General features: G+C 34.5%; 3 protein-coding genes across 4 annotated transcripts; 2 read left to right on the forward strand and 1 right to left on the reverse strand.

Moving 5' to 3' along the window:
* Positions 1-931: 931 nt before the first annotated feature.
* Positions 932-3,426, reverse strand: LOC105168535 (ALA-interacting subunit 1). 2 transcript variants are annotated; one of them, XM_011088662.3, is made up of 8 exons: positions 3,156-3,426; positions 3,002-3,060; positions 2,806-2,880; positions 2,519-2,647; positions 2,352-2,422; positions 1,926-2,226; positions 1,457-1,746; positions 932-1,179 (listed from the first exon to the last, which is right to left on the reverse strand). In XM_011088662.3, the coding sequence occupies exons 1-8, from the start codon at positions 3,208-3,210 to the stop codon at positions 1,116-1,118; spliced, it is 1,044 nt and encodes a 347-aa protein (XP_011086964.1). In that variant the 5' UTR covers positions 3,211-3,426; the 3' UTR covers positions 932-1,115. The 2 variants fall into 2 exon arrangements, with proteins under 2 accessions (XP_011086964.1, XP_088739297.1); XM_088883171.1 differs by lacking the exon at positions 932-1,179 and having other exon boundaries at positions 1,453-1,746.
* A 2,246-nt stretch (positions 3,427-5,672) lies between these two features.
* On the forward strand, positions 5,673-9,903 carry LOC105168536 (Rhodanese/Cell cycle control phosphatase superfamily protein). Its single transcript, XM_011088663.3, has 8 exons — positions 5,673-6,179; positions 6,695-6,748; positions 6,943-7,092; positions 7,303-7,462; positions 7,675-7,766; positions 8,298-8,401; positions 8,717-8,986; positions 9,265-9,903. Exons 1-8 carry the CDS (start codon positions 5,820-5,822, stop codon positions 9,407-9,409), a joined length of 1,335 nt encoding a protein of 444 aa, XP_011086965.1. The 5' UTR covers positions 5,673-5,819; the 3' UTR covers positions 9,410-9,903.
* Positions 9,904-11,455: 1,552 nt separating this feature from the next.
* Positions 11,456-14,806, forward strand: LOC105168537 (coiled coil protein). The gene is made up of 7 exons (XM_011088664.3): positions 11,456-11,971; positions 12,074-12,200; positions 12,809-13,118; positions 13,246-13,322; positions 13,466-13,511; positions 13,712-14,133; positions 14,421-14,806. The coding sequence occupies exons 1-7, from the start codon at positions 11,694-11,696 to the stop codon at positions 14,439-14,441; spliced, it is 1,281 nt and encodes a 426-aa protein (XP_011086966.1). The 5' UTR covers positions 11,456-11,693; the 3' UTR covers positions 14,442-14,806.
* The last annotated feature ends 925 nt before the right edge of the window (positions 14,807-15,731 follow it).

Genomic DNA, 15,731 nt, shown 5'->3' on the forward strand with positions numbered 1-15,731 from the left:
CCAGCAAAGAGAGCAAACTTATCCTTATGCAAACTCGATGAGCCTGCATAATTTAAAAATTATTATATTCATTTGATTTAATAAAATCTAAGAAAGTTAAAATGAATAATTTGTGAAAACTATTAAAGTATCTTGATTTTAATATGCATAAGTAGAAAATTATTGATAAAATCAAAATGAAGGGACTTATTTGTTAGGTGAAATCAAACTTCAAGGGTGATAAATGTATTTTCCCAAACCATAAAGAATTTATATATAATTACATCAAATTTCAAATTAGGGGGTGCGATTATCCCTTTTTCTATTGTTCTCGAGAACTAGTTGATCATTAACGACTATCAATGAATTTAAAAATTATGAGAAATTAATTTAATGTTTTATTTGTAAGAAAAATACTTTACATACAACAGCTTATTCATTTAATGTTGATTCTTTATCTACGTTTATATACAAGAATATGGTTGAATCCATTTTGTCATCAATTCATTAGATATCATGGCAACTGAGTTTATATTTTTATTAATTGATATGATAATATAATGAGCAAGAAAGTTTGTGATGGATTTGGTTCGATCAATTCAATATAATCACAGAACTAAGTGTATTATACTTGTTTTGTAATTGGTCATTTTTCCTAAATTGTACATCAACAGAATAAGTCTATTGCACATGTAATACGATTGATTCAAAATTGGATAAGCCGGGATCGGAAAAGAATTGGAAAAACAAAGGATCATTGTACTTGGAAATGAGGATTGATTCTTTCGTGGTTCATAGTATGAGGCTTTTAAGAAGGGAGAGTTCGAAATTAATTCACGTTGTAGAAAAGATCTATGAAGTTGGTATTTCGCTGCGCAAGTCAATATGTTTGTTGTGCATGCTATCTACATATTGTTTTGATCAAAAGTAAAATTCATACATAGGACTGCAACTCAACAACTGAATTTCTTTCCCGATCAATGACTTTACAAACAAATTCTCTGCTACTAATGAATTTCATGTTTATTACAATGTCATTATGAACAATGCCAAAAGAACTGCGCTAGACATCTCTAAATACAACAGTGAATCACATGATTTCTTCATGGGAATAATCGAAGTAGGAAAAAGAAAGACTATGATTCTCGGACTGCAGCACGATTTCTGTTCCAAGACAGGTATGTCGGATCCCCCAATGGCCTGCGTCAAGATCAATAATGTCTGAGCTCCAAAAGCCACTTCACATGCAGATTTTAAGACAAAAATGAAGCAGAAAAAAGAGGCAAAATGCAATGCAAAAACATATAGTTCAACAAAAGTGTGCAATGTTGTTCAGATGAAACTTAAGATGGTATGCAGAGTAGCACAAAAGTGACAATAAAATTAAGGTAAAAACGCAGAAAAGAACGTGCTTCAACTTATGCTACTTTGAAATTCCATTAGGACAGACATAAAACTAGGAAGAAAAATGAGTTACCTGGGCTTGAAGAGGTAAAGGAATGTGAAAATTATAGCAAGCAACAAGCTGGTTCCACCGACCGCCATGTACATCTTGCCCAGGTAATCGTTCTTCCCACCAATCCACGATGCAGTAGAAATCACCAGCTTCTTTTTGCCACTAAAAGAGTAGGTGTTGTAGTTGTTCTGTATTATTACCGTTATCTGATCATAAGCCTCAAGATCAGTCTCAATCCTGCCGTATAATTTTCTGAAAGTGGGCAATGCTGCAGTCCGCATCCAGACGATGAAATCCTCTTGCTCGCTCAACTGTCCCAATGAATCAGTAAAAAACGAGGAGATATAAACGAAGGAAACAGGACTAATGAATAACTACCGACAGTTCCTACACTGCTGAAAAGGGCTCAATTTGCAACCTTGTCTAGTATGACATGATGATGAATGATCAAGTCTTGTATAATTGCAAGAAAATAAGCAAATATACTAACAGGTTTGGTCTCATCAAGTTTTGCACCGCCAATGAGGTTGCCACTCTGGAAATTTTTCGGGTACACTTGGGAACTAAACTTTCTGGTTCTCTCACTATGCCAAGCGATGTCCTTTTTGTTGATTTCTAAGGAAGTGTTGTTCCTCGAAAACCTGTATGTGTCGTTGAATAAGCTCCAAGCGATAAGCCCGCATGGAACAATGGGCTGGTTGTCATTCGTCGTTGCTTCCGGTTCACATGTCTTTGTCTCAGACGCATGGGAGGGGTACCGCAGCTGATGATCACTTCTACTTTTCACATATCTGCACCACAAATCAGACAAAAACATCATAGCTCATACTTGCAGTTGAATTCTTCATGAACGTACGCTCAAACGAAAGTAAGGAACAGCAATCGTTTTGGGGCTAAATCAATCGATTGTACCAACCGTCTATGGTTCTGATAGAAATTGTCAAGCTGATAATACACGTAAATCGGGGGCTTCATCTTCTTTGGAATCTGAAGAAAAAGACACATTCATGATGAAGACCATCAAGATCGACACTATAAACTATCAACACCGAACAACATAATTAACTAATAATTTCAACTGACAATCAAGGTCCTGATGCAGGTTTTGTTCGTTCCAGCATCACGGATGTATCCGACCCTCTCGTTTTCTGGATTATCCGGAGATTTCAAAGGAATGCAGTCTTCATCGTAACGATCTACAATTTCAACCACCTACATACACATTAAATAACTATAGGGAGAGTCTGTAGGTATAAAAACAGCAAATAATTTAGTTTTCTTGCAGAGTATTGCACACAGTGAATGGTGCCACTGCGTGAGCAGATCATAGACAATACACAGCAAGAGGGATGTGGAAGAGATTACATTACATTTTCTGTTGCAGTGAAGGTGATCAGACCAATTGGAACGAAGACTATTGCAAAACAGATGAGGATTCCTATGACCTGATCACAAGATCATGAAGGCAAATCCAACAACTTTTCAATACAACTTCATCATGTATATGTACCTAGGATTTGATCGACATGCATGCAATACTAATTATTCAGACAGATATATACATACCAATCCAGGAGTTAAGATTGGCTTGCAAGATGGAAGTTCTTGCTGAGTAAACCTAGAATCTGGGAAATTATGACAAGAGTTCACCAATTCAAGAATGGACAAGTAATTACAATTCTAAAAGAACAACAGAACATAGAAATTGGAAGAAATGTACATTTGGGCTTCTTGGACTTGGAGGTCGGTTGGGAGGAGTCATCTTCAGAGCTCATAATTGTGAAGATTGATAAACCAAAAAACAACAGTTTGATTGATCAAGGATGTCCCTTTAGGACAAGAACATGGATTTATCGAGCGGAATCATTTCAGGGTAAAATCGTGTGATGTTGGGAGGAAACAAGAATTCAATGCTGGTAATCACGCTTCCAATTTCCTCATGTTTGTTTTCCTCCCTTGATGGGGTTCTTATTTCTTTTTCTTCGGAAGAAATGGAGATTTGGAATTTGTAAATGTAGAAAATAAAGAAAGTTGATTGTTGGCGAATGAAGGGCGGGATCTTGATGAGTAATTCAGCAGTTAGTCATTTGATGTATAATTTAATTTTTGTACCATAGTGTTTCTATTTTTTGATGTATAATATTAGCAATTCAATCCAGTAGATGTGGGTATAATTTAAAAAGAGTAAATTATATTTGTATTGTTTTATATTTTAGTATTATTATAAATATTTTTTATTATTTAAATATTTTTTATTTCAACGTTCATGTAACAATTATAAAAGTATGTTGACGATATAGTTATAGAAAAAATATATTTTTTTATAAAAATTACAGGTTAATTATCCCATGAAATCTGAAGAACTCATATAATACTAGGATTTAGAGCAATTTTAATCCTATTACTTTAGAATTTTTTCGATTTGGTCTTCTAACTTTTTGGCGGACCAATTTGATCCTTTATCTTTTAAATATGTGTGGTTTTGGGCATTTGGCCAGATTAGGCCAAATCAATGCCCACTTTGCTCTTATGTTGGAATATCTTTTATAGTCCATATACATACTCTTAGTTTGACTTCATATGCTTTTGAAATAAAATTAAATCTCCAGAGATTCATAACTTGCTTTGACTGTCTTGTTTCGGGTATTTCAAATTCTCGATTTTACGGACTTTCTCCAACCACATTACCGCAGTAGATGGTTCGTAGGCCCTTGCCTCTTTTAACAACAAAACAACACAACCCTGTTTTGTTTCCTATCTTAGGGCGTAAAAGATACTCCAACTCTTCAAAGCATAATATTTTGAATTTCCAAATTTTTGTAGTTTTGAATTCTCAGTTTTTAAGGGGTTTCCTCAACAAGTATAATCCTTTATAAGAGGCTAAACAGTTGTTTACTCTTATAGAGGAAGAAAGTATCTATATTATATTTCAAATTTTTCTTGAATAAAGAAAGGTTTTTGTTCAATTTGTTCATCCAAAATCTTATTAAATCTCTCTTTTAAAGCCATTCTAGGCGATCATGGGTAAACATATGCATAAAGATGCAAAATTGGTGAAAATGGACTAAAAAATACATAATTTAAAGTAGTAGAGGTGTAAAAATCATCCAAAATTTGCCGAAATCTGGTTGGAGGACTAAAACGAGCATTTTTTAAAAAGTTATAGGACTAAATTGATAATACTAAAAATTAAAAGACTAAAATAAGAAATGACTAAAGTTGGAGAACGAAAATTGCCTTTAACCCTTTAATACTAAGTAACTATAACACTCAAGACAATATATTTTAAATATGATTAATTATATCGACACCTCTTATCGGACATAATTTTTTTTAATTTTTATAAAATTATAAATACATCAAAATAATCTATCAAAGAGTGCATCTGTTAGATTTTGTCTTTGAGCAGTATTGATAAAAATTACAATTATAGTTTTAAAAAATATATTTATAATTTTATAAAACAATGAGAATACCTCAATTTCATATTTAATTTATCCTTTAAAATAAAACTATTTTGATATCATGATATACTCTATTTTTTTGGGGGGAGGTGGATTCAATGTTCTAAAGAAAGGATAATAAACTCGTTTGAAACTTATCATAATTACAATTATTCTTTTGTATGGGTCTATTTATTAAAAAAACATTAAATTCAAATGATATTTATAAAATTTTAAATAATAAAAAAAAATTTATAATTATAATAAATTTCATATGAGCCCTTTATAATTTATCCCAAAATAAATTATCATTCAATGGGCATAGAGAATTGAGGTCAATCACATTTTAATCCAGATTTTAGTAATCTCTAATTTTTTCATTTTCCTTGCAAATTGTTCCCAAGTTAATTGGCCTGTCCAAATTAATGGCGGTCTCACATAAAATAAAACACACGTCAGATCAATTTGAGAAGAAAAATTAACCCATTTTTCCTACCTAGATGACAGGTGATTGGTTATATAAATTAGGAAATTGCCCATTTTTCTTTTTGTTTTTAATGATTTTCCCCCTAATTTTGGTGTATTTTGATTGCTAAAAAGATGAGTGCATTTCAAATAAGACCGTCGTTAAATTGGATGGCAAAACTGACAAAAGGATTAATAATACAAAAAAAAAAAAAAGATCAAAATTGAGAATACGGAACATTATTAGAAATCAAAATCTTATTATGTAGGTGCCAAAAATTTAATTACTTGAGAATTGGTGAAAAAACTCATAAAAATGATAAAATATCCTTCCAACTTGGAAATTGCAGTCTCCTCCTCTATCTCTAATCTAATCCAAATTTGCACCGGCTGGAGCTGGAGTCAAGAACAGAGCTCCTCTTGAACTGGAAGCGTGCGTGTGGCAATCTCTTCATAGCTTCGGGTGGCCATCGACAATGGCTTTCTCTTATGCTCTTATCACCTGGAACCCTTTATTCTCACTCAATTCCACACCCACTAGCAAAAAATATACCACTGGTTCCTTTCAGGAACTCTCCACTCTCAACAACCGAACCCAAATTTTCAGCTCTCTGCAATATAAACATAATTTTTGTAGTGGGAGTCGATTTTCTTGGAAATATGGAGAAAGTTTCAATCTTTTGGCATTTTCATCTTCAAATGGGAACTGGGTGGAGGTAGAGGCTGGTGCTCGTAAAGAGTACGAGGATGATGAGTTCATAGTGGTCAATTTTTACCGGTTTGTGTTTATCCAAGACCCTGAAGAGGAGGTCTCTAAACACCTCTCCTTCATGCAGGTATTATTCCTAATTTTTCATGTGTGTTTTTTGATGGTTTTTAATGGCCACTATGTTATTATGTAGGTCTGTTCTGCTGCAATGTTCTTGGTTCTCTTTTCATTGATTGTTATTTATAGTGTACTGAAGGTTTTGGTCACACCCATTTAAGTTAGTTGGAAGAACTGCATAGAAATCTCAGGGAGAATAATGTATATCATCATTGTCTGACTTTATTGCAAGGAAAAAGACCAGTTTCTTGTAGCACAGGATTTTGAGTTTATTGCCTACAAGTTGGCTTTCAGAAAGTAATCCAACAGTGATTCCGACCAATTTCGAATCCAACTTCATTGATGTTGTTTCTCCCAGATGATTCTTTGTTCGGTGAATTGAAGGAAGATAGGAGATAATTCATGTATAATTTGAGATTGTGTTGTTTTTATTTGATATATGGTTTCAAAATCTTCTAATTTTTACTTTCATATGTGGTTCATATGGATACGGGTGACTAACTATATTCCTTTTGATACTGATAGGGTCGTGATATACATGGTCGTATATACTTGAATGAGCAAGGGATTAATGCACAGGTATTCCTTTTCCTTTCTCATTCTTCTCCGATCTTTCAGAAACATTAGTTTCTTGTTTCAAAATTCAAGTATTTTTTGGTCATAAAATATGGATCTGATTGTAGCTGGCTTCATACTGGGAAAGTTAATTCTTCAATGAATATTTCTTATTCAGCATATTTGCTGACCTATTCTTGCCGGACGCTCTTGTGCAGTACAGTGGACCGTCTAAAGACGCCCTTGCCTATGTTGAATGGTTAAAGGAAGATCATAGATTTTCTGACATATTGGTTCAGATCTCTCCAGCTATAAGTGGCCATGCTTTCCCAAAGTTGAAGCTGCGGTACAAGCCATCACTTGTACAGGCAAGCTACTATTCTATAGGTCCTCCTCACCCCTCTTATATTCTGTTAAATTTCCTGAGTCCATGCAAAACGATTTTCAGGGAGAGTGATGGGTCATCCTAAATTATTGTTTTTGTTTCACAATTTTAGTGTAGCTGTTCTAGTGCATTGTTCGTCCTTTAAGGAATTTATGTCGTAGTAACCATCTTTGAACCTATATTTTGTTCACAGTTGGAAGAGGGCATCTCACATCTCCCTTTGCTTGACCCTTCAATGCGTGCTACACCTCTTACACCATCTGAATGGAGAACCAAGCTGGAGGCAGTAAATAAGATTGACAATTCATTAAATACACCGAAAACCAACTGCATTCTACTCGATGTGAGAAACGGTATAATTCTTTTAAACAATAGCTAAGTTTTGCTGCTTGTGTCCATCTATTGAGCTGTTATATGTTTCATGCATTTTAAATTTCTCTTTATTTGCAATCCTTTTAGGTTTTGCGTACCATGAATTGTTTAAACCACTTCAAAAGTTATTGTTTTCATTTGTAATTAAGACTTCGTTTTTTATTTTAGCCAGTAATAAAGCCTTTGTAATTAGGTTATGAATGGGATGTCGGTCACTTCCGGGGGGCACAGCGTCCAGATGTTGATTGCTTCCGAAGCACTTCGTTTGGCCTATCTGAGACAGAGGCAAGGGGCATCTTCTGATATGCTATTGAATCATGTTCTGAATGGTCGTATCACTTCTACATCCATGAAAAAGTTATCATCTTATCTATGTGCAGTAAGTTGGGGGTGGCACACCTAAAATTGTAAATATGTCAACTGTTACTAAAATTCTGTGATCTAAACCACTTTATAAACTGTGAAATGTTGGCCGCCAACGTCATTTCAGGATAAGAATGACTGTAAGATAATACTGTGCATTTACCCTTTCCCAATTCTCAGAATCGGCTGTGATAGCTTACATCGAAATACTTTTGATCCCAGTGGAAAGTAAAGCCATAAATGTAGATACTGTTTTCTACCTGTCTTAGCATTTGCTTCATTTTTCTCCCTTTTGTTCTAGAGTTGAAATTGCGAGTACTGTCTCATTTTTATGCACTATTGTTGTCATGGATATGATCCATTTAGACTGAGAAGTTTTATTCCTGCTTAGCATAATTATTTTGGTCAAATATTCTCTTAGAGATGACTACTAAACATAACTTGTACTAACAGGTCATTGCTTCGGATCCTTTAGCTAATGTTGATCAAGAGAAGACCGATATACTGATGTACTGTACAGGAGGGATTCGCTGTGACGTATACTCCACAATCCTTAGGTCGATCCCTTTAATGTTGTTTTAACTTGTTTCTTGTTTTCTTTTATATTTTCCTGTGTGCATCTTTCAGTTTGCTTCCGAACATAAACTCACTCAGTTCAACTTTATGTGTACATTTGTCCTCCTCTTCTTGGACTACAAGTATCATACAAAAGCAATTTCAACTAACAGCTATGTTCTAAGGTCTATTTTCCCATAACAAGGATGATATAAAGGCTGCATATATATATATATATATACATATATATATATATTTTCATATTTTGTTCCAAGGAAGGAGTAGATGGTTTGGACTAATAGGCTTCTCATTGTCAGGCAACAGGGGTTCAAAAGATTGTATACTCTAAAAGGAGGTGTTTCTCATTATCTTGAAAATGAAGGTTCGGTTGGATGGGTTGGAAATCTATTTGTTTTTGATGCACGTCTTTCTCTACCACCTTCGGCCTACAAGCCGGAAATCAGTGCTGCGGCAAGTGGAGAGCAAGAAGTGTCCCATTCCTTTGCTAAATGCTACATATGTGAGTCTCAAGTATCTGAGTTGAGGCATCGCAACTGTGCAAATCTTGATTGCAACCTACTCTTCCTGTAAGTCTTCATTTTCCTAAGAGAAACATCCCACTAGTTTTTGTTTTTCGTAAAAACTGTTTATGATGAAGCCAGGGTTTAATAGACGTGCATGACACAAGGTTTGGTTGATTCTGGTCCCATTCTACCCTTCAAGCGATCTTTTTACTTTGCAGATGCTTCATAATGATGACGACTAGGTGTTTGATTTCATAGTAAAAAAATTGACTTTCTAGTTTCCACAGGCCTTTTTTCTCCTTAATAGCTTGTAGTGACAATGCCCGTATACCTCATTGCAGATGCTGTTTGAAATGTGTGGATGACTTCAGAGGATGCTGCTGCATGAAGTGCACGTCTGCCCCTCGTCTCAGGCCTGTACTACCCGGGCACCAAAGATATCAAAAATGGCATACGTATCGAGATCTTGAGTTGCAGAGCAGGTGAAGATTAGTACTTTTGGACGTGGTGTTGAAATTCATTTGGAGACAATAGAACACGAAAGTAATGCCTGTGCAATTACCTTGCAATCAAGCATCAGAACAACACAGCCATTTCTTGCTTGATATTTACAGGATGACATTTTGCGATGGCTGGAACGACAAGGCATGAATCTTGGGAGTTTTGACCTCAAACCATACTCAGATGAGTTGAAGTTGATGCAATTAACTGTGTTATACTATTCTAAGATTGTTAGATTTAATCGGCAACCATGAGTTCTTTCGCTCTTGTTTAGAGACTCTCATTTTAGCAGTTTCTGAAGGCGAGCATACTTTCTTCTAATCTGCGCGGTATCCTCCTCCATTTTTTTCCTTTTATTTTTTTATTTGTTACAATGTCTGTTCGTTGTATGATCGATATTGTAAACTTTGATTGAATGTAAGTTGATAGATGGAAATTGGTTGGTGATATGTTATGATTATATGTTGATCATGAGAACACATATTAGAGATCAGAGATGGTCTGTTGGTTGTAAGATCATTCTCCTCCTCTGTGCTTTTCATTTAGCGCTGAAGAAAACATAAAATTAAGTCACTTTATGTTTGTCGTTTCTCGAGTTGTTAAGTATAATAACAAGCTTCCATTTTTTTTTAATTTCTTAAATTAAAATTTGAAATTTCAATTTGAGGTTAACTTAATTAAATTAAAATATCAAATATAATATTTAAAGATACCAGTTCTTGGAATTAGCATGATAGTTTTATTGTTCTTGTTTTATTTTTTTGATAATTTATTTTAAGAAGCTCAATTTGAATATTCTCATAATTTTTTGTAAGTAATTATTTCTAACTATCTTTACAATAAAATTATTTTATTATTTAAAAAATTATTAGTTTTTCACAATAATAAATCTGCAATAAGTCTATACTAATTTAGGACTTAAGAAAGCGATTCAAAATAAATACATTTTTTTTAATTTTATATTTGCTAATTAAGTAAAAAAAGTTCAATTACCAATTGTTGGGAGACTGATTCATGTCCAAATCTATGATGCTCAAGTCCAACAAAAATTTTGAATACCTAAGTCCTTATTATATTTTATACTACTAGAATGATGATTTGTAGTTCCTGTGTGTATAATTTTTAATAATGCTTTTTATTTTTTTGAATCTTATAATTTGTTTCTTTATATTAAAATTTATCATTGCTGTTCAAATTCACATACAAAAACTGTTTGGTCATCTTTTTAAAATACAATAATTATCAATACACATTTTACTCAATTAATAACAAAATAAATACTAATATGTTATTTTAATTTCAAATAACAATAAACTTAAACAAAATAGGAGTAAATTTAAATTTTTAGTACATTTAACAAGTCTGTATTTGGATTAAAATGAATCTCAAATTCTTCATAACAAATTCTTTGAACATGTTTGGATAACTTTAAATTTAAAGAATCCATTTTAATTTTGAACTATATTTTATGAATACGGATGGAATTCAAATTACTTTCAAATAGAGTCATTTGAAATCTCTCGTTCAAATTTAAATTTATAAATTCAAATACACTGGAGAAAGTAAAAACTGCGAAAAGAGATATTGAAATATATAGTAAGAATATTTGCTCCATAAGTTCGAAAGTTTCAAAGTGATATATTGTTTGCTTCACAAATTCAAAAGAGATTCTGAATTTGCATTAAAAAAAAAAGGCTTTAGCCCTTGAACAGAAAGATTCAGAGTTTTTTTTTTTTCAAAAAGAAGGGGAATTAGAGTCATTTCTAGATATTATTTAAATTTATAACAAATTTATTTGTTCATATTATTGCTAGTATTGTAATTTATTTATGAATTTTGTGTGAATAATTATATTTTGAATTGAAAATTTGCTATAATAATTTAAAAGTATTAGCAAATTTTAAGAGCATTAAATATAATTTTTCAAATTTTGAAGAATTTATGCATAATTACGTTAAAATATGGTGGAGGAGAGTTTATCCCTAATTTTTATAATTCTGTTGAAAAACAGTGAATGTTTGTGGATTAATCGCTAAAGTATTTGAAAACGCAATTTCTATAATTCAGAAGTCAATTAGCGGAGCGGAATATCCTTTACCCGGAACACCCCTGTTCCACTGGTGGATCTCCGGCAGGGGACAACCGCCTCAACCGGTGGCGCGCCGCCTTATCGCGCCCTACTTAGAGAATAAGCATATACTAATTCATAGCATACGCATCAATTGAGTTGAAAAAACTCATATAGGGGAGCCCTAACCCTAACTGCGACATGAATCAGAAGAAGAAGAAGAATAGCAATGAACAGCAGCAATTCGAATACTGTGAGGTCTGTAGATTAAACCAAAACCAAGGCCGCCGCCATAATTACTTCCCCAACCACAAAACCTCACTCGCCACGCTCCTCACACGCTTCCAATCCAAGCTCACCGACGTGAAATTCTTCCTCAAAACTCCGATGCTTCTTCGCCCTGAGCACGCGCACCAAAATCGCCTGTGGTGTCCGTTCTGTAGTTGCGACATTCTGGAGCTCGATAGCCACTTTGCTTGGTCAGTAACTTAAAGAGTTTTGTTTGCTTCATTGTTTTCAATATCGGAATATATAATTGTCGTTGCTGTTGCTTTGTTTGATTTTTTGTTTGAGGTCCTCAGTGGAAATGCGATTGAGCATTTGGCGAGCGTGGAGCATTGGAAGAGTGTGAAGGGATTTATGTGGAAGTACGGAGGCGGAATGGACCGCCTCGACTTGTTTCGTATTTCTGAGGTGGATTACGCCAAGGTAAATTATGCTGATTACAACTTTCCTTGACGAGTAATTTGATTAAGCCAAGTTAATTTTGAAAACCGCAACTTCGGTTGATGCATAATATTGTCTGTAATGCAGTACCTTATTTTGCTGGCGTGTATACTCCTAACATATAGAATGCTGCTTGATTTCCTGGAGTTCAGCAGATTATTTGGAGTTCTAATATTAGGAAATTTTGCAACACGACATAAAAGCACAAAACACAGCATCTCTAGCAGCAGAACTTGAACTTCAATTAAGGATATATGTGGTTTTTATTGTTGATGAGATGATAAACATTTATATCTAACATTAGGAAACTGTAGGAAGTTTTGTTTTACGCCCCTACGCCATACAATTTATCTATAGCCTTTCTTTCTTTTGTGTTTCTCCCCCTTTTTTGTGGGGGCAAAAATTTGGTGAATTAATATTTTTCTTGTTTATTTCATTTGACTTTGAGAAATTTACTTCTATTGATATATGCTTGATTCTATTGACTTAATTGTTTTACGATCTTTTTATTGCTTCAGATGACTTCATATTTTATGGCACCCTTACAACTCTGTAATGATACTTTAGCCCCTTTGGTTCTGTGTTTGCAGTGGGAGAAAAAGTGCAGGTCATTGAAGACTGAAGCTTCTAAAGTCAAATCAGTTGTACCTGTTGTTGAACCATTGAATAATATCCACAATGAACTGAATGCTGACTGTGTTAATAGTTTTCAAGAAAATAATGTCAATGTTCTTAATTTTTCCGTTACAAATGGTGTTGTGCCTTTACATAGCTATACGAATGAGAGAGCTCAGGTATCTGGTTCAGTATTATCTTCTCTATCAGAGGCTGGTCCTTCTTTACATAATATGTCTGGGGGAATACAAGTGAGACATGCAGAGTACTTGAAGAATTCAACAGGTTTTCTTTGATAGATTTTATCTGTAACTTATGGTTATTTTATGTATCTAGGTGTGGTTTCATGTATCACACATTTCTGCAGGATTGCAGATGGTCTTGCTAATCTATTTGTCTTATATGCCTACAGATTACATGGAAAATCGTCATTGCTCCAATTCTCTTGCAAGGGAATCTTCATCCTGTGGTTATCTTACTAGTGGATCTGTAAGTTTACTCTTTGGCATGATTATTAGGCTATAATCATTGTACCTTACTTTGAGAAGGATTCTTGGTGGTCACGCATAGTCGTTTCCTTTGGAAATGGCGAAAGGTTTTTGTCCTTTGTTACATTAATGTTTCTCAAGCAGGTTTACCCAGGAGTAAGAATAGCTAATGGAGAGGACATATCTCTGGGTAATTTGTTAATTTGCCTTGTGTTTTTCGAAATTCTTGTCTTTATTTACCTCGTAAATCTCTCGTGCTAGTTGTATTGTATTTTATTTATGTCACTTCTTATCATTGCCTTTCTGTGATACCTCTTCCTTGCCTTGTTTATATCTTGCTAGCTTAACATAGTGCTGCATGTTTCATATGTGTTTCTGTTTTTTGTACAGGTTTCCCAAAATTGACGCAAATTTCTTCTACATCTCAAGAAGGCATTGAAGGAAATGTTCACACTGGAGCACCTCCACCTTGGTTTGATGCGACAAAAGGAAATAAGCCTGATCTTGCATGGAAACCAGAACTGAGGGGTCATGTTTCGTCTAAAGCAGGGAAGTCCTCAAAATTGAACCAAAGACGTGTTGGAGCTGCTTGGGCAGAGAGAAGAAAACTTGAATTGGAGTTGGAGAGTAAAGGAGGACATGTTAATAACAATTTTGATGCTAATTGGCTCCCTAATTTTGGTAGAGTTTGGCAGTCTGGCACGCGAAAAGAATCTCGAAAAGAATTCCAGGCGGAGAATAAAGCAACCCACAAGGCTGATCATCAATCAGAGATGCTCATGCCATTACAGCCTTATATCAGCAAAAGAATGGTAAGATTTGCATATCAGGCCCTGTTTATCTTTATTTCTTCCTCAAGTATGCGCCTGATGAGGCTAACTGCATATACTTATTCCGGTATTTACACCCCAATCCCTTTAAGCAATTCTGCTTCATCTGCATGTCTGATGAAGCTTTGACATTGTGTCCATTATCTTGTAAGTGGGGTGTGCTCATTGAGGTACTAAGTTTTATATGATTCTGCTGGATACGCTAAATCGTAAGATTGGTTTCTCTTTCGGTAAATTTCTCGGCTGACTCATCTGTCTTTTTGCTGCAGCGTAAAGATGCAAGTGAATGATAGTTTTGACCAACAAGTTCAACATCAAGCAATTGTGTCAAGAGAATCACAGATGTAACAGCTCTATCTGTATCTTGTTGAGTTAGCTTAGGTAGTATTCTTTTGGAGAGGGAGATGAAGTAGATAAAAACACTATTGAAAGGAGCTGCATCACAGCATATATCCTGAAGTTCAAAATTGTAGCTCAATCAGCATTAGTTTTGTCCAAACGGTTGATGTGTTTTTCAACGGCCTACTACTTCTAACAAAGACACGAAGAAAATGCATGTGAAATTTGATAGTCCCCAACAACTGTTATATGTATATCCACGTTTGCTGGCCAGATTACTGTAAAATTGAACTAGACAAACATTTTTATGAGTAAACTAGAGGATAATGTGATAGTTTGGCAAGTATGGATGTTTTCTTCTCTAACTTTTTAATGATCAAATTGCAACTATTGATGTTGCATGAGGTTCAAGGTCATGGAACACGTTTCCTACATTTACATGGTCCTAAATTGCCCAAAATGTCAAAGGAAGCAATGTCCGTATTATAAGTGTGGTATGATGTCATTTAGCATTGAGGCAAGGACATTAATTGGCATTTAGAATAGTCATGCGGGGCCCTGACTGAGATTATATTTTGTATGCAATAGTACCTTGAGTTTTGATACAACTTATATGTTAAACTGTGTAACTGCGTACGAACATGGCCTTGGGATGTAACCTTTACCAAAAGATCAGGTTGGATCGTGCAGGATGAATTTATTATATGATAAATGTATTATTTACTTTTTAGATTGTACACTAATACTACAACAAAATTATTCCATATTTTTAAATATTTGTTTAATTTTATAATTGAACAGGTTAAATTGCATTTTGAGTGAGAATACAATTATGCAACCTTGGGTCAAATAGAGGGTTTCTTGATTGTTCACGCCCATAGTCATGAGAGGGTGAAGAAGTGGGATTGGAGGAAGAAAGAATTTGGGGTGTATTTGGAGCCACAAGTGGAAGTGTGCAATGCAGTGGAAATGGGATGAATAATATCTTTAAATTGAGTCGAAACAAACATCCCAATTCCCCCTCTATACAAACATCATCCATTTCCGTCTGGGGCTGTGGCTGTGGCTTTCGGCCTCGTGACTAACTGCTCAACTATTGGTTCAACGCCTTCCACGACATCATCTAACAACTGTCCTCCCTCTTATTAGTCATAAAGATCAAGAGAGAGACAAATAGACATCCAGATCTTTCCTTTTAGAGAGAGAGAGAGATACAAAACAATACTCATCTGGAAAAAGAT

The sequence above is a fragment of the Sesamum indicum genome, linkage group LG8 (genome assembly GCF_026168435.1).
Source record: "Sesamum indicum cultivar Baizhima isolate 11 linkage group LG8, ASM2616843v1, whole genome shotgun sequence".
Lineage (NCBI taxonomy): Eukaryota > Viridiplantae > Streptophyta > Magnoliopsida > Lamiales > Pedaliaceae > Sesamum > Sesamum indicum.